Below are 19,037 nucleotides of genomic sequence, written 5' to 3'. Positions count from 1 at the left end.
ATTACGGAATCACAGAATTCCTGTTTTCCATGGACTCCCAACATTCTGTGCTGTTGCACACGCAGATATATTTATTGTGTACACGCACATACACAACCTTGTGTAGTGTTTCCAATGGCATATGGTGGCTTAGAACCCATCTCTAAAATACGAGATTTGGGGATTTATCTGCCTGGGACCATTGAGGTAAAAGATTCTGAAGAGAGTGAGGATGGCAGGTTTGACCAGGTTTGCGTGAACAATATGATAGTGAGAGCAGCATGAATGAGCTTTCCTCTGACTTAAATATACCTGTTTTAATTTAAAGGGAGTATGTGTCTAAGGGAATTTACTTAATGGGGTGTTAAGTAAGAGCACTATTTTTAGAATTCGTGGATGCAGCCAAAATTAAATGAGACGTTCTAATGGAGGCAGCTGAGAAAGGAAGAACATTTTAAGTGGCCCTGGGAGGAAACTTTAGCTGTTTTCACCGGAGTACACAGAGAGGACAACTCAGAGCTAAAGGACATTCGAGCAGTGGAGAGGGGGAGGGGGAGGGGGAGTGGGAGGACCTGCTAGTTTAATGCAGGATGAGCCTCCGAAACCAGAATGAAATATCATGGGAATGTTGGGGACATCGCCTCTGGGAACTATGAGAATAAGGTGAGAGGCAGGGATGCAGCTACATTCAGAGAAGATGAGGATGAGCTGGATGGTGAATTTCTATTTAAATAACAGGTTGGAACTTGAGAGTCAGAGGAAACACTCTGCTTTCATCTGGAAGTTTAGGGAGTGGAGGACAGACAGACCTAAGATGGACACTGAGCACATTCGAGATGGAAATGGAAAGTATGACTGAACACCAATACCCGAATGAGGCTCGTAAATAGGATTAGAGTAATGTGTAGAACTAAATGGCTGAGGAATGCCTTCTGCTGGATATTGGTACAACAAGGTTCTCTGACTAGAGTGATCCCAGTCCTTCTGTGTTTTTTATTTTCACTCTTAAAGAAAAATGTGTGGAAATGTGTGTTTTAATTGACATAGAGCACATGGAACGGTGACTTCTGTTTTGGATTTACACAGTCTGGGTCATACTCTTGTATCTCATTTCATGTTTTGCTCTTGAACCATGTTCCTACGTCTCCACACTCCCAAAGCTATTCTCGTATCTTTAATGTAATCAACAATCACAAATGAAAAGAACTGTTTCAAAATTAATTCATACATAATACGCCTTATTAAATAGCTTCTACTACATTTCCCAATTAGTGGTATTAGTTTATAAATTGTGAACATGTATTTTTAAAAAGTATTTAGTAGGCAGTTAACACTGTATTAGTGCAGTCGATTCATGCAAATGTAGACCAGCCTTCTTGATTGTTATCTTTATCTAAACCCTAGTAACTGTTGTCACTAATGCAAATAGAGTGAATGTTGTGCAGACTGTTGGCTGCCCATGAAAACCCATTTCATCTTCTGGGCACACAGCGAGACTATATCACACAGTACCTGCTGTAGTAAGAAGCATGGCCATTGGAGTGAGCTCTAGCCAATGAGATGGGATTCAAAGTGATTCATGACACTCTAATACCTGCTCTATAAAACATTTCATGCACATCTTACATAATATTCTTCTCCCATTTAGGCTCACTTGAATAGAGATGACCCCTAAGGAGACCCTGGAAGCCACATGTTTAAAATGAGTCTTGAGTGACTTCATGAATAGGGGCCACACCAACAACCTGTTTATTCACATAATCAAGACATAAATTTCTATTGTTTTTGGACCGTTATCTATTTTGGGGTCCATTATTGTAGCAGATTACCTATCCTAACAAATTCAAATTTCATCTTGGAAAATTAAATAGCTTAACTCCCCCCAAACCCCATTACTCAAAGCAGTGATGAAATTCACAGAGATTGCTTTAAAAAATTAATTTGGGGGATCCCTGGGTGGTGCAGCAGTTTAGCGCCTGCCTTTGGCCCAGGGCGTGATCCTGGAGACCCAGGATCGAATCCCACATTGGGCTCCCGGTGCATGGAGCCTGCTTCTCCCTCTGCCTGTGTCTCTGCCTCTCTCTCTCTCTGTGACTATCATAAATAAATAAAAATTAAAAAAAAATAATTTGGAAAAATAAAATAAAATAAAAAAATTAATTTGGAAATCTGAATTCCCATTACAGTTTTGGACAAAAACATTTCAGAACTACAAGCACCCCTTAAACTCGGAGGCCCCAAGTTCTAAGGCATTCATTGTAGGTAAAGAATAAACTTCTCTTTTATGCATCCCAAATGATATAGCTATGCCTCATCCTTGGGAGAATTAAGAAAACCATTTCTCAAATCATTTTCCATAGGACTTAATTTAAAAAAAAAAAAGGACTTAATTTCTTCAGAACTCCAGTTGAGAAAGGCTGGAAGCATCAAAAAAAACATGGAAATATGTAGGCTTCTATGTGCATTGCTATATAATACACATACACCATTTATATGAATCTTTATCCTTCTCCATATGTGTATTGATTTCTTATATATAGTTCTGTATTCTTCCAGAGTGTGTAGTCTTGAATACCCACATGACCTGTGTGCACTGCAATTGCCCAGTATTGAAACTTGCACTTCTGTTTTGGCTGCCTAAAAAGATTCTACACACCTGGGAACTTTATAGTATCGATCATGAATTATAAAGTAGATGTTCCCGAGTGCCTTAAGTATACATAGCACAATTCCCATGGAAACTACTAGACCTTGGGACCTACTCTATGCTGTAGGTATCATGGGCCTATAGATCTCAGTCTTTTGCATTCATTATTGAATGGATGAATGAATGAATATGTGAATGAATGAATGATTATACTGAATTTTGGGCAATAATTCTCAAAACATTTAGAATTATATTATTACTTAATTTCTCAATATTCCCATTCCTCACTAGCAGCAAAGGAGGATCAGATTGTATGCACATGGCTAGAGTAATTGAAATTACACTTAAAGGTCATTCTCAGTGCAATCTGTATATTGGAATCACCAGGAGTACTATCTAAAAATATGATACCTGGGCCCTACACCTATAAATTCTGAGGTAAGTAGCACCGGGGTGGTTTTTTTTTTTTTTTTTTAAGTTCTTCCACAGTTTCTAATGTGCAGCCAGTGTTGAGAAAATTGTGCTAGAATAATACTTGTTTGATCATAAGAATTAGCTGGTAATCTTGTTTAAAAGAATAGATTCTTAGGCCCAATTCAGGACATTCTCAATCTGTGCCTTTAAAGGGGGAGTCTTTGAATTTGTTTTTGTATTTTTTTAATGAGATGATGCTTATGATTGGGAAATTTGGGAAAATAGTTCATTAGACTCCAAGCTCTTCTAGAAAAGTTGCTAGGGGCTATCAATCTCAGCTGTATTTCCAGGCATAGCACAGACACTGGGTCATATCATGCACTCAAGTATTTATATTAATTCATTAATTCATTTACATTTAAAGTGGAAATGGATGAGAAAAGTTTGACAAAACTTAAAATGCCACGTGTGACTAGTTTAATACTAGAGAATTACAAAAGTAGCGTTGTGAAGGATTTCATGAGTTTCAGTGGGTTCTTTCAAGACCTATAATAATTACTGCATTGTAATCGACTGGTTTGCATCTAGATGTTCAGAATTCTTTGCAATGAGGTATTTGCCAGTGAATATTAAACTCTATCTGTAAAACCACTTATTGGAAAAGTCACAAGTGAAAGGCATAGCTGAGAACAGACTCTTTAATCTATGAGAACTGAGAAATACAGCAGTACCTAATAATTTAGTAATTAGAAAAAACTTAGTAATTTATTTGTACTTGATTTTTTTAAATGCAGGACTTTTATATTTATACTCAGTTGAAAGAAAAATGCATATATCAACTTAAAAACAATTATTAAAAATTTTTATGAATAATTTTTTCTCTGATACTTTTGGAAATCTTCAGATTTAATTAAATGTCATCTTCAAAATTAAAATTCTTCTAGCCCTTACCAACTTTGTCATTTTATACAGTATTTGTTATTTGTTATCAGTAGTTTGGCTGTTTTTAAATTGTCACTAATTATTTTCCTTTATTGTCACCCAAACAAGCTAACATTCAAAACCAACAGTAATCTTTCTCAGATATAGATGTAGACTCCTAATTAATTACTTAAAAAGTCACATAAAGTTATATAAAAAGAAATATTGGTATGTATGAGAATATTGTATTTTTCCACCCTTGATGTATAAGAGAACACATGAGGGGTTAATAGTAATAACAAATGTCATTTGTATAGTGCTTCACAGTCTAGAAAACGCTTTCTCATATATATCTCATGGGAGTGCAATGGCCACTCCATGATGGAGGTATCACCATTTCATTGCATACAGTGTTCTTATACTTTATCCTTATATGGGGTAAAGGTCATTCATTTGATCCATATATGTTTTCAGTGATGTTTTGGTTTCAATGTCAAACAATTTGGAAAATGTACTTTTCCAAAGGAACACGGAGAGCTGCTTGTATTCAGTAACAAGTTTTGAAGTCCTTAGCTGTAGACTATGCTTTGCAAGCTCCAGTGCTGCAAAATGAAAGTATAAATTGGGCCAAGGGTAAGTTGGTAGGTAGTGAGGTCTACAACAAATTGGAAAGTACATTCCTGTAGAAAGCTACATACATTGAAGAAGTATTTAGAGGCGTCTCATTGGCTCAATTGGTTAAGCAGCCAACTCTTGATTTTGGCTCAGGTCATGATCTCAGGGTCCTGGGATTGAGCCCTATGCTGGGCTCTGTGCTCAGTGGGGAGTCTGCTTGAGATACTGTCTCTCCCTCTGAATCCTTCCTCCTGCTAAAATGAATAAGTAAGTCTTTGAAAAAAAATGTTTAAGAAATATTTAAACACTATAGACAAAGGAGACATATCGGTGTGCCTCATATGCAATTTCTGTTCCACACTAGCAGAACACCGGCTGTAAAAGAAGCACTAGAGCAGGAACACTGAAGCACAAGAAGATGATATGAGAAATGATTTGAATCACAGGAATTGAGCCTGAGGACTGAAGCACAAAGAGCAAAGTTGGTAAATGGCTGATGCTCATTCAGTATCATCAGCCTCCTTTATCTCTCTGTTCTGACTTGGTTTTGTTGTTGTTGTTGGGACAGCATAATACAATGTAAAGAACACTATAAGTTATGGATGTGACCTCAGACTAAGTCAGTTTCCCTATCAGTGAAATGGAAATAATAATAACTATGTTATAGGATTGATGTGAGATGAAATAAGAGCATACATGAAAAGGGCTTAGCAGGCCTTTCACGTGTGAGTGGTAAATAAATGGCAGGTATTATCATCATTCTCATCAGCATCATTGGAAAGAACCACTTCCTTACTCAGCCCTTCAACTTCTCCTTAGTATATACTTAAAGATCAAAATTAATTTTCAGACCTGTGAGGTAAGAAGCTTGCCAAGGGAAAGGTAGAATTCTTTCCTTTCACTCATATAAATCAACAACCACAGAACCAAAAATAGAAGCATCCCCCTCATCTGTAAGCTGATCAATAGGCTCAAACAGCCCCTTTGCTTGAAACTACCAAAAGTATTGGGCAAGTTGATCAGGCTCTACCTAAAAGCAGCCATACTCGTACCAACTAGGCCATTGCTTCCTGGAATGTTATTCACAGAAACACCCCCAGGAATTTGGTTCAGTTAAAAATGCATTGATTGAACATCTCTAGATGAAGAGAAAAGGATCTCTGTTCTTGGAGCACTGAGCTGCCCAGATTAGTGGGAGAAAGAAAAGTGTAAACAGATAATTTCAATGCTAATGTGCAAATATGTCTGAGTTCCTCACCCTGATGTGCATCTTTCCCTTCCCCTTTCAGTGGGGCTCCATCAGCATTGTAGACATGCAAGGGTTAGTCTGCTGTGAGAACCCAGAGGAAGACATGCACCTGTTCTCCAAATTCTAGCTTTAGCTCTACATCCTCCATGAAGATTTCCACTCTACTTTGATCTTTGACTGACATGAAATCTTTGAAAATTGCTGCCTAATCATTTTGGTCCTTAGTCACCTTCTACCTCATACGGGGAATAAATTGTTTGCTGGGCATATGCTCTACCTACCCAACCAGAGCGTAGTAAACCCGGAAGGACTTACACTCTTTGGAGCAATGTGCAATGCTATATCCCCATTAATCTGAAAAACTCAATGTTTCTATTGTTGCCAGATTAAAGATTAGTAAAAAAGTAGTTCACAAATAATAAATGCAATAGTTTGGGACTCTATTATATTCCAGGCACCTATGCTATGAGGTTTTGTAAACTTTGATGACTTTTTGGTACAATTGAAATCATTTGGGTTACATTAGAAACAGAAAACATGGATAAGAAGCTTTTGCACAGCAAAGGATACAGTCAACAAAACTCAAAGACAACCTACAGAATGGGAGAAGATATTTGCAAATGACCTATCAGATAAAGAGCTAGTTTCCAAGATCTATAAAGAACTTATTAAAGTCAGCACCAAAGAAACAAACAATCCAATCATGAAATGGGAAAAAGACATGAAGAGAAATCTCACAGAGGAAGACATAGACATGGCCAACATGCACATGAGAAAATGCTCCGCATCACTTGCCATCAGGGAAATACAAATCAAAACCACAATGAGACACCACCTCACACCAGTGAGAATGGGGAAAATTAACAAGGCAGGAAACCACAAATGTTGGAGAGGATGCGGAGAAAAGGGAACCCTCTTACACTGTTGGTGGGAATGTGAACTGGTGCAGCCACTCTGGAAAACTGTGTGGAGGTTCCTCAAAGAGTTAAAAATAGACCTGCCCTACGACCCAGCAATTGCACTGTTGGGGATTTACCCCAAAGATACAGATGCAATGAAATGCCGGGACCCCTGCACCCCGATGTTTCTAGCAGCAATGTCCACAATAGCCAAACTGTGGAAGGAGCCTCCGTGTCCATCGAAAGATGAATGGATAAAGAAGATGTGGTTTATGTATACAATGGAATATTCCTCAGCCATTAGAAATGACAAATGCCCACCATTTGCTTCAACGTGGATGGACCTGGAGGGTATTATGCTGAGTGAAGTAAGTCAATCGGAGAAGGACAAACATTATATGTTCTCATTCATTTGGGGAATATAAATAATAGTGAAAGGGAATAGAAGGGAAGGGAGAAGAAATGTGTGGGAAATATCAGAAAAGGAGACAGAACATAAAGACTCCTAACTCTGGGAAACGAACTAGGGGTGGTAGAAGGGGAGGAGGGCGGGGGGTGGGGGTGAATGGGTGACGGGCACTGAGGGGGGCACTTGACGGGATGAGCACTGGGTGTTATTCTGTATGTTGGCAAATTGAACACCAATAAAAAATAAATTTATTATTAAAAAAAGAAACAGAAAAAATGGCAAATATAAACATATCTATTATACAGTAAATGTTCTATTTCCACTTTCAATCAACATTTATATTTTTGGTCCTGTTTTATAATCTGGTGGTAACAACTTGCACTTACAGAGCAAAGGAACACACACTCAATTGCCCCATAATTGGAGAGTTACAGCTAGACAAAACTTTTAATGGTCACTAATTTGTTTTAATACTACATGCAAAATGGTTGGGATGACAAGATAACCCTCCTCCAACTCACAAGTCACCAGTTTATATTATGCTAATTTATCACCTAAATCTACTTCCTAAATATTGTTCAGAAACTCAAGGCAAAAAAAAAAATGTCTATTAACATGCATGCTTTTGAAAGAGAGGTAAGAAAAAAATCTAATAACAGCAAAGAAATGACTTTTGTGTGAAAACTAATAAATAATTTTAAATGGATTGAATCCCACACATATTTCTTCTAATATCTAAGACTCAACCACTCTCCTACCTAATTTATTTTATCTCTCCTATCTTTCCTATCTGTCTCTCTTTCATTTTCATTGGTCACGAGTGAAGTTCTGCTTTTTAAAATTACTTCTCATTTAGATTACGGGCAACAACTTCTTCACCAGTTTCTTGACTTCTCCACCGAGTGGAGAGACTGGGTGAATCATTCCAAAACACGGTTCCAAATCTCTGATTCCTAGATCTACCACCTCAATGCCTACTTCTTTCTTACAAAGCCTAAACTACCTTTATGTCTAGAATTCACTGATTTCTGTGCTCTTATTCCAATTTGTTTTTCTAAATTTCCTTCCCAATTGTCTGTTTCATACATTATGAATACTAGCTACATTCATATGCACTTCATCCCCCAACATGGAACTATTCATTGTTGCTATATATGCCTTTAACGTTCTAATCTCTGTTTTCTTAATGTCTTCCCTAAGCCTATGATGCCCTTCCAGAGTTTATCCATTCTTTGGTGCCAAGTTCAAATGTCCCTTTTTCCATGAAGCTATTTCTAAATTCCTCAGAAGTAATTTTTCTTTCTAAAAATTTTGTAGAATTTTTAATATCTCTTATAAAACATTATTTTATACCTAAAGTAGGTATTTTTTTTTTTCTCCTCTACTAGAACTACTAGAAAGCTCTACTAGAAAGCTTCTTGGGAATGGAGTCTATGGCCGCTTCACCTTGTAGGCTCTAATGTGCCAAGTATAAAGGTTTTAAACATAGTAGATACCCAAATAGTTGTCGAACAAAAGGCTGAATGGAGTAGTTACTTTTTAGTAGTCTCGGAATTGTGGGCTCTACACAAAAGGTTATATATGAGATCTGAATGTTATTGATCATCATGAAATGAAAGTTACGTTCAATAATATGACTTGTTTCATAAACTAGATCAGGGGTTGTCCAGCTATTCTCCAGAACACCTTTGGGATTCCAAAAGGTGGCCTAGGGATCCCCCTCCTTGGCAGTAGAAAATGGTAAGTGAACAGATTTCTAAACCCTACATTCTGTCTTCAACTGAAAGAGCTACATTTTGTATACTGGCCTTCTTGTAAGACTTTGCTTAGAGAAAGCTTTCACTGTTTAATTTTTTTTTTAATCCTTTGGGGTTTCACCCCTAGAACACTACAATTCCTTGTTTGTTTCAAGTCTCTAACCCACAGGAGAACATTTTCACATGAAAAACAGGTAAATGAGCTGCTGCGGTTTGGCTGAATTTATTATTAGAAAAATACCAAAATGGTAGCACAAAAATAGTGTTTCAGGTAATTTAAATCAGAACCTCTTATAATATCTGACTTTGTATGAGACCTGACATGCCATAATAGTCATTAGTCTAAATTCTTGTTCTGACTCTCTTGACTTGAGAACTAGCTGGCTGGTGAGTCTTACAGATAGCACTCTCTCGAAAGATCCCTGAGAGTTATATAACTTTCTATTTGAAAACAAAAAACAAAAAACAAAAAACAAAACTTTCTATTTGCGTAGAAGATGATGACAAAACTTTCTATCCCTTAGCCGTAAGGTAGCCTGTCACCTAACCCACAGAATAGAAAACCCTGACTTGCCATATACTTAAGTGAAGTTAGATATATTTAAATCTGTTTTAGACTCCTAGTCACCTGAACAATTCTATGTTCATTATTTAGAGGGAAAAATACCTGTTTAAGTCACGGTGTATAATTGGTTGTGTCAGGTTGTGAAGGTACTCCATACCTTTGGCAACGTCTACTGCAATAATTAATTTAGACTGCAAATCAAGAATCCTGGAATTTAAAAATAGATTTAGTGAGGATGGAATGGTTAATGCCAATAACACATCCTTCTAAAAGATATCAATGGTGCACATGATTTGTTATTCTGTACATCTTTCAGCCCTTTTTGCTTTATTGAAGATTAGACTAAAAATCCAAAAAAAATCTGGAAAAGGAACTTTTGTACATCAGATGATGCCTAATTATCAATCAATTCAGGTACCAACCCCTCATATTCAAAATATTCCACTTGATTTTATATTTATAATGCTATACTTAATTTTTTTATGATAACAGAAAATGGATTCTGCTTTAATAACTGAGTGAAACCACACTCTAATTATTGTATGCATGTATCTAGGAACTGAATTCAAATTAGATTTGTGCAAGGCCATTCTCTTTTAAAACTTTAAAAAATAAATACTGTGACCCCTGGTAATTATTTTATTCTCAGCTTACATATAGCTGTGTTATTAGTATGCCATATTTGGCCTAATTATAAGCTTCAGTTGCTAATTTAAATTCCTTGAATTTGTTATCTCCAACTGACTTCCTGTTAAGAAAGCACAGAAGTATTTCTATTCACTAAAATATAATTATTGGGCAGAAGTTATTAGCTATCTTCAAACTGCCACATTTCCGAGCACTCAGGGATGTTAGAAGGGAAAGGCTCATCCAAGTGGAAAGCCTCGGAGGTAAATGCAAGGATAATTCCATGGACACGTGAAGTGAGAAGTCAGAACAAGAGAACCATACCTCTTCTGCTCATGAAGGAGGGAGAACAGGGAACCCCCTGATATGTACTGAGTGACGATGGCAAACTGGCTGGGGTCATTCAAGCAGGCACCCACAAACTGAATTATACAGGGATGATTGAGGCGGCAGAGAATGGACACCTCTCGGCAGAACATATCCACATCGGATTTGGAGCAGTAGGTGTTGGCCCGGTAACTGGAAAGGGCGGGAACAGGAAATCCTCAGTCAACAGACGGGTCAAAACAAGGGGGCTTGCTGTGCATATGCTTCTTTAGGTTCACAATTCCAGTCTGGTGCTGACTTTTCTCATCTGCTCTCTTACCGTTTTATAGCCACTATTTTATTTCTGCATCGTCCTTTATACACTTTCCCGAAAGAACCTAAAATTAAGAGAAATGAATAAACACGTGTTGTCTCGAGCTCATGAAACTAAAGCAGAAGGGCGTTTTCTTGGGTTACCTGAGCCGATGATTTCATGGAACTCAATTTCTGAGAGCTGAAGATGGAAATGCGAGGGCAGTCCAGCCCTTAGGAGGAGAACATCTGCCTTTTCTGAAAACAGGAAATGTTATTTTATTTGTTAAGACAAAGAACACACGTGGATGTGTACACATGATGCACGTACATACCTTACTTAGCCAAAAATGTCATTCCCTGGTAACATTTAATTTTCCAGATACAATTGACTACTTGTAGATATTGAAACCTTATCACAAACGATCCTTGTCCCTTTGCATTAAAAACATGTGAGTAGTCCCGTCTCTGTCCCCTGACCTTTGTTATCAGGGCTAAGGGTTTATTTCTAATCTGATCAATAACTAGCTCATCTGCATGACATGGCAACCCCGGAGTACTGTTCACATCACATCATGATAAGGAGCCTTATCTGGCCGATCCCTTCAACTTATCATAATGGGCTTAGCCAAATATCCATAAGCTAAATCTCAAAGGGATGCCAATTAGATGTCAAAAAAGAAGTCCACGAATCATTCAGAGAAACACCTCGAACCAAAAATAATTTTTAAAAACTTCAAATTCTAAATGCATAACTATAAATTTGTTGTTGAATCATGAAGGTATCTTTTAATATTCCTGATTCAATGGCTTTAATTTCTGTGTGCAGCATACACTCAAAAATTTCCCAAGGTATTACTTGTTTGGGATCTTTTGGAAAATAACCTATTTTTTCAAATCGATTTTCCTATGGCAAACCTATTCCCAATTCTCCTTAAAGACATTAATATTTGTGATTTAGACTTCATTAAAAATACAAATGTCTATGAGAATTTGATCTTCCTTTAATACTCAGGATATTTTCACTGCTGTACCTCCATGAACCGAGATAGCACATGTAAAATAGTACAGAGGGTAAGGTTAATTATGGAAAGAATGCTTTGTTGATAATATCATTTATGCATGCAAAATAGTCATCATTTATAATATGTAAAACAAAACAGAAGGTTATCACATTTGAGGCAATAGTTATCCTTAGTAATAAAATATAACAATTGTCCCATGTTAAAATACCTTTTGTCATGCTTTTAATCTTCCCCAAGGGGGATGGAAGAGACACATAGGAGCCATCTAGAAATCAAATTATATTACAGAGTTTAAAGTAGCATTTTTTTTCTACATAAACAGTAAACATTATACAAAGAAGCAGGTGACAAAAGAAATTTGCTAAGAAAACCAACTGAGAATATAGCTTTAACCCAGGTCCTTTTCTAGACACTGAAACTGTATAGCAAGTGTTTATTTAGAGAGTATATAAAAGATTAAAAAAAAAAAAAAAAAGGTCTAGTAGACTCCGGCAGATTTAATTTGTGTCTGGGTATGAGTATTCTCTGGCCTGCCTTAATAGATTACTGAAATGGAAAACGACTGCTCTCAGCTCACCAGGGCCTTCCCGGTCATGCATAAGCTTCATAAACATCCAGTCGAGGGAACGCTAAACCTGAAGGAACTGCAGACTGGTGAGTCGGAAAACAGCCTAAGTGAAGGCTTCTTTATTTTCAGCCTTACCCAGACATAAGTTTTCCTAGAATAAAGTCAATCTGACATGCCCTCATCCCTAACCCCAGAATAGTAGTAATAGAAATAAAGGTTTACCTTTTGGCACAATATTGTACTAACGACAAAAACTTAGTAAGAAAAGGATACCTCCTCCAGGTTGAGAATATTCATTACAGGGCAATTCATCCTGCGGTCTTTTATAATGCTTCAGGAGGGTCACGATTGCATCATGTCCTTTGTGAAAAGACAAAAAAGGTCAAAGGGTCTTAATTTTTGTGTGATTTATTCAGCCCAAAAGTGATTAGAGGTAGCCTGAAACATAGGATATATCTTAAGAGATAATATATCGCAATAGGAATGTAGTACTTTCATTCACTCATTCATTCACCCACTCTTTCATTCATTCAGAATGATTCATTGAGATTCTACTAGATCTGAAGCACTATGTTAAGCACTTTATTGGGTGGTAGGGATATAAAGAACAAGGTGACTATGGTCCTGTCCATAAGAAGCTTGAATAATAATGAGGTAGGTTGAACAATAATGAGAATCTCTAAATGAGGAAATATGAGGTACTAAGGGCACCATTAAAAGGGTAAAGAGCACATACGGTAACTGGGAGAGAGGGATGTGTTTGCTTTGGTTGAATGTTACATTTGGGTTGACCGTGGCCGTCTAACATGGCACTGAGATAATTCCATAGGTTTTTGTGGCAAGAGGCAGTTATCTGTCTGCCTATCAGTGTTTGTACTCCCCATTCATGGAGTGATTTTTGTCACTCAGAATAGCTGTCCACCCAGGGACAATAGTGCCTTATCGTCCTGCATCAAGTTGTGGCCTTGTGACAAATTCTCATCAAGGCAACATGAGCAAAAGTGATGCCACTACCAACTCTGGGCTTAAAAAAAAAAAAAAAAAAAAAAAAAAAGTGAGCCTTCTACTCTTCTCTTCTGCTGGCTGGCTGCAGAAGGTTCTGAGGCCCTATGGGATGGGAGAAAGTCATCCACTGGACCAGAAATGCCCACATTGGACTTCTACATAACTGATAAATAAATGCCTATTATATAACACCCACCAAAATTAGGGGGTTTATTAATTGCAGTAGGTAACATATTGTGAAAGAGAAAAAAATGCGAAATGCTCTTCTGAGTAGATCCATGGTTTTCAATAGAACTAAACTTTTTGATACTATTTTATGTTTCAATTATAAAAATAATCTACTGAAGCTAATTTATACAAGAGAAAAACAAAGTCAGCCTTAAAGACCCTGCCAAGAGACTTGTGAAATGCAACAGAATTCATTGTGAAAATGGCAAACTTTAGGAATTGAAAAAGCACACATGCTTAACGATCACGGATGGTTCATGGTTAACGCTGGTTCAGAACACACCTGATTAATGTAGAGAGTGCGTGCTGAGAGTTATGCTTGGTTATCAAATCCCCCCTTCAAAAAAAGAGAATTAAAATTAATAGAGCATGCAAGATCATGAGATGAAGTAATTAAGATACTAACTAGCATTAAAAGCTTTTCCAAATGTAATATCCCAACACCAGCTTCTTCAAGAAAAAAGAAAAAGAAAAAAAAAAAAAAAAACACCGTGATAACAATTGCTAAAATCTGTAGCAAAACTTAAATCTACAGAGTGAACAATGAGTGCCCATTTTCTTATCCATAGATTTCAATTCATGACTGGCAGATTCGTAATTTTCTCAAATGATAGATGTAGGTTATGATGAAATAATGAGAAGCCAGTCCTATTAGCCCTTTTTCTTTGGACTCTCCTGTGCTCACAATTAAGGAAAGCTCAAGGCCTGAATGGCATTAGCCAAGAGGCACATTTCCAAAGACTCTAATAAGGAACAGACAATGTAAAGGTTACAAGGTGGGAGCAGAAATGTGACTTCTTCAGAAATGAAAGGCCGGTGTGGCTGGAGCATCACAAGCAAGGGTGAGAGCGGTTCCAGACTTGGGTAGAAAAATAGATGAGCTCACATCATGTGCAGTAGTGCTTCACAAACTTGTTAGTGTGTATAGGAATCACCCGGAACACATGTTGTTTATTTATTTTCTTTCAAAATTTTATTTAATTTCTAGTTAATATTTAGTGTAGTATTAGTTTGAGAGGTAGAATTTAGTGATTTATCACTTAAATACAACACCCAGTGCTCAATACAACCAGCGCCCTCCTTAATGCCCATCACCCAGTTACCCCGTCCCCCACCCACTTCCCCTCCAGCAACCCTCAGTTCATCACCTATAGTTAAGAGTGTCTTAGGGTGTGCCTCCCTCTCTGGTTTTATCTTCTTTTATTTTTCCTTCCCCTTCCCCTATGTTCATCTGCTTTGTTTCTTAAATTCCACATGGAAGTGAAATCACGGTATTTATCTTTCTCAGACTTACATCACTCAACATAATATCATCTAGTTCCATTCACATCATTGCAAATGGCAAGACTTCATTCTTTTTGATAGCTGAGTAGCATCCCGGTGTGTGTGCATGTGTGTGTGTGTGCACCTGTGTGTATACCACCTCTTCTTTATCCATTCATCACTATTTTGTGACACTATTGTTGTATCCTTTGGGGTAAATACCTAGTCGTGCAATTGCTGGGTCATATAGGGTAGCTCTATTTTTAACTTTTTTAGGAACCTTCATACCATTTTCCAGAGTGGCTGCACCAGTGTGCATTCCCACCAACAGTGCAGGAGGGTTCCCCTTCCTCTTCACCCTCATCAACATCTTTTGTTTCCTGAGTTGTTTGTTTTAGCCATTCTGACCGGTGTGAGGTGGGATCTCATTGTGGTTTTGATTTGTATTTCCCTGATGACGAGTGATGTTGAGCATTTTCTCATGTGTCTGTTAGCCACGTTTATGTCTTCTTTGGAGAAATGTCTGTTCATGTCTTCTGCCCATTTCTTGACTGGATTTTTTATTTTGGGGGCATTGAGTTTGAAAAGTTTTTTTTTTTTTTTAGATTTTGGATACCAACCATTTATCTATGTCATTTCCAAATACCTTCTCCCATTCCATTGGCTGTCTTTTAGTTTTGTTGTTTCCTTTGCTGCACAGAAGCCTTTTATCCTGATAAGGTCCCAATAGTTCATTTTGTTTTTGATTCCCTTGCCTACGGAGATGTGTCTAGTGAGAAACTGCTGCAGCCACGTTCAAAGGCAGCCACGTTCTCCTCTAGGATTTCAATGGATTCCTGTCTTACACTTAGGTCTTTCAATCACTTGGAACTTATCCTTTTGTGGGTGGTGTAAGCAAGTAGTCCAGTTTCATCCTTCTGTGTGTGGTTGTCCAGTTTTCCTAACACCATTTATTGAAGACACTGTCTTTTTTTTCCATTGGATATTCTTTCTGGCTTTGTCAAAGATAGTTGACCATATAGTTATATGGGCATTACTGGGTTCTCTATTCTGTTCCACTGAACTATGTGTCGTTTATGCCAGTACCATACCGTCTTGATGGTCACAGGCTTTGTAATACAGCCTGAAATCTGGGACTGTGATGCCTCCAGCTTTGGTTTTCTTTTTCAACATTACTTTGGCTATTCTGGGTCTTTTCTGGTTCCATACAAATTTTAGGATTGTTTGTTCTAGCTCTGTGAAAAATGCTGATGTTATCTTGATAGGGATTGTATTAAATGTCTAGATTGTTTTGGGCCATAGGGACATTTTAACAAAATTTGTTTTTCCAACCCATGAGCATGGAATGTTTTTCCATTTCTTTGTGTCTTCCTCAAATTCATAAGTATTCTATAGTTTTCAGAGAACAGATCTTTTACCTCTTTGGTTAGGTTTACTCCTAGGTATCTTATGGTTTTTGGTGCAACCACAAATGGGACTGATTCCTTGACTTCTCTTTCTGCTGCTTCATTATTGGTGTATAGAAATGCAACAGACTTCTGTGTGCTGATTTTATATCCTGCTACTTTGCTGAATTCCTGTATCAATTCCAGCCATGTTTGGGTGGAGTCTTTGGGTTTTCTACATAGAGTTCATGTCATCTACAAAAAGTAAAAATTTGACTTCTTCCTTGCTGATCTGTATGCTTTTTATTTCTTTATGCTGTCTGATTGCTGAGGTCAGGCCTTCCAGTACTATGTTGAACAGCAGTGGTGAGAATGGACATCCCTGTTGTTTTCCTGACTGTAGAGAAAAAGCTCTCAGGTTTTCCCCCTTTGAGAATATTAGCTGTGGGTCTTTTGTGTATGGCCTTTATGATGTTGAAGTATGTTCCCTCTGTCCCTACTTCGTTGAGGGTTTTTATCAAGGGAGGATGCTGTATTTTGTCAAATGTTTTTTCTGCATCTATTGAGAGGATCATATGGTTCTTATCCTTTCTTTTATTAATGTGGTGTATCACATTGATTGATTTGTGGATGTTGAATCACCTCTGCAGCCCAGGAATAAATCCCACTTGGTTGCGGTAAGTAATCCTTTCATTGTACTGTTGGATTCTATTAGCTAGTATCTGTTGTGAATTTTTACATCCATATCCTTGAGGCGCATATTGGCCTGTAATTCTCATTTTTTAGTGGAGTCTTTTTCTGGTTTTGGAATCAAGGTAATGCTGGCCTCATAGAATGAATTTAGAAGTTCTCCTTCCATTTCTACTTTTATTTGAACGGTTTCAGAAGAAGAGGCATTAATTCTTCTTTAAAGGTCTGATGGAATTCTCCTGGGGAGCCATCTAGCTCTGGAATCCTGTTTGTTGGGAGATTTTTGATCACCGATTCAATTTTTTTGCTGGTTACAGTCAGTTCAGATTTTCTGTTTCTTCCTGATTCTGTTTTGGTAGTTTATGTGTTTCTAGGAATTTATCCATTTCTTCCAGATTGTCTGATTTGTTGGCATATAATTGCTCATAATTTTCTCTTATAATTGTACTTCTGCTGTGTTGGTTGTGATCTCTCCTCTTTTCATTCCTGATTTTATTTCTGTGGGTCCTTTCTCTCTCTCTCTCTCTCTCTCTCTCTCTCTCTTTCTGTATCTATTTTTGACAAATCTAGCTAGGGGTTTATCAATTTTGTTAATTCTTTCAAAGTACCAGCTCCCAGTTTCATGGAGGGAGTGCATTTTAAACCACAGATTCCTAAGCCTTAGGTGATGCCATTTAGGAGTCCACACTCTGATACTATGGATGTGGAGCTTTGGAGTTTAAAGGAAGAAGTTTGGATTTTAATGTAGGTGAGATGAGGGACCACTTTAATTAGTTGGAAGACATGAGTTATTTCCCTTTTTTATAAGATCCTTATTCACAGATTAGCGTTATGATAATCCTCCTAAGGCTGTTGTAGAGATTTAAGTGAGATAATACATGTGCCTACAATCCTAACATGTAAATATGCCTTTCGGATCTTTTTACCGCTTTCTTGCTTTACTATTTTGCCCCCACAATTGTAAATGAACTTGGGAACTCTCTTATGGAACTTCAGATAACTTTTCTAAACACCAATATGCTCTATTTCTGTCACTGCTGTGATTAACTACTGCAAGCTTCACGGCTTAAACAATATAACTTTATTGTCTTGTAGCAGTGGAAGTCAGAAGTCTGATGTAGTTCTCAATGGGCTAAAATCAAGGTGTGGACAGGGCCCTGCTCCTTTCTAGAGGCTCCAGGGGAGCATCAGCTTCCTTGCCTTTTCCAGCCTTGAAAGGCCACTGACATTCCTTGGCTGTGCCCCCCTTTTCATGTTATCAAAGCTATCAATGGCCGGCAGAGTCCTCCTTCCTCCCTATCACTCTGACCTCTGCTTCTGCCTCCCTCTTCCACAGTTAAGGAACCCTGCTAGTACACTGGACCTACTGGGATAATCCAGGATAATCTTTCCCAAAGAGTCATCTAATTAGCAGCCTCAATTCCCCGTTCCCATGGAAGGCCGAGTACTCATAAATTGCAGGGAATAGGACCTGGACATCTCTGGGGGCCATCACTCTGCCTAACACCCCAGGGTGAGGAACGTTTCGGCGCGCTCTGCTGGCGTGTTGCCGCTGCCTCCCGTTGAGAGCCTCCCTTTCTTCCCCATGTGCTGACGGCCATTTGAGCCTCAGGATGAAAGCAGCACCACCAACAAAAAGTTCTCTGAAATTGAAATACCCCTGCGTGCGGCCTGCTGCCAGATTCACAGGTTGGAGGCTTCTCTGCTCCCCTCTGCATTGTCTGCCCCACTTGAACAGGACCTGTGGTGCTTTTAGTCAGTGGTTCTTTTCCGTAATGTGGCCTTTAAGCGTTTGGGACAAAGGCAAACCAAAACAAAACAAATTTTCTTATTTCTGTTTCTCCTTTGGGAAAAAAATTAAACAACCTGAGCCCCAAGCATTTACCCAGGCATAACAAAGCTTACTCAAATCACAAAGTCCACCTCCCTGCCGGTCTCAGCCTCTCTGTGGGGCTGACTGCGGCTGGGGCTGACAGCAGAGAGGCCTCCCGCCTTCCCTCGTGAAGCAGAGAGCCGCATCCTGAATCCTGAGCCTGTGGGAGTCAGTGATCACACCCTTGATGTTACCTTTCATTTCAACAGCTCTCTTGGCTCCGCTTGCTCTGAGCGGTTTTAATTTCCTGCCAGCACAGTGGCACAATTTGCTGGCATTTTCTTTGGGATGCTTTTCATC

The 19,037-nt window shown here is 38.2% G+C and overlaps 1 protein-coding gene across 10 annotated transcripts in view; it reads right to left on the bottom strand.

Annotated features, from left to right (window-relative positions):
* Nucleotides 1-19,037, bottom strand: part of TNNI3K (TNNI3 interacting kinase) — a 284,328-nt gene that overhangs the window by 152,213 nt on the left and 113,078 nt on the right. For all 10 annotated transcript variants that reach the window (XR_013384127.1, XM_077905049.1, XM_077905050.1 and 7 more), the window contains 6 exons: nucleotides 12,567-12,653; nucleotides 11,934-11,990; nucleotides 10,866-10,958; nucleotides 10,729-10,786; nucleotides 10,407-10,601; nucleotides 9,558-9,662 (listed from right to left, as the gene is read on the bottom strand). Coding sequence is in view for 9 of the 10 variants with exons in the window: in XM_077905049.1 (XP_077761175.1) it covers nucleotides 9,558-9,662; nucleotides 10,407-10,601; nucleotides 10,729-10,786; nucleotides 10,866-10,958; nucleotides 11,934-11,990; nucleotides 12,567-12,653 (595 nt within the window). In the remaining variant the exon portion in view is untranslated. The remainder of the gene's footprint in view (nucleotides 1-9,557; nucleotides 9,663-10,406; nucleotides 10,602-10,728; nucleotides 10,787-10,865; nucleotides 10,959-11,933; nucleotides 11,991-12,566; nucleotides 12,654-19,037) is intronic.

Source organism: Canis aureus, chromosome 8 (assembly GCF_053574225.1).
Source record: "Canis aureus isolate CA01 chromosome 8, VMU_Caureus_v.1.0, whole genome shotgun sequence".
In the NCBI taxonomy this organism is placed as follows: Eukaryota; Metazoa; Chordata; class Mammalia; order Carnivora; family Canidae; genus Canis; species Canis aureus.
The sequence above is the reverse complement of the archived record's forward strand: the minus strand, read 5'-3'. Positions and strand labels throughout refer to the sequence as shown.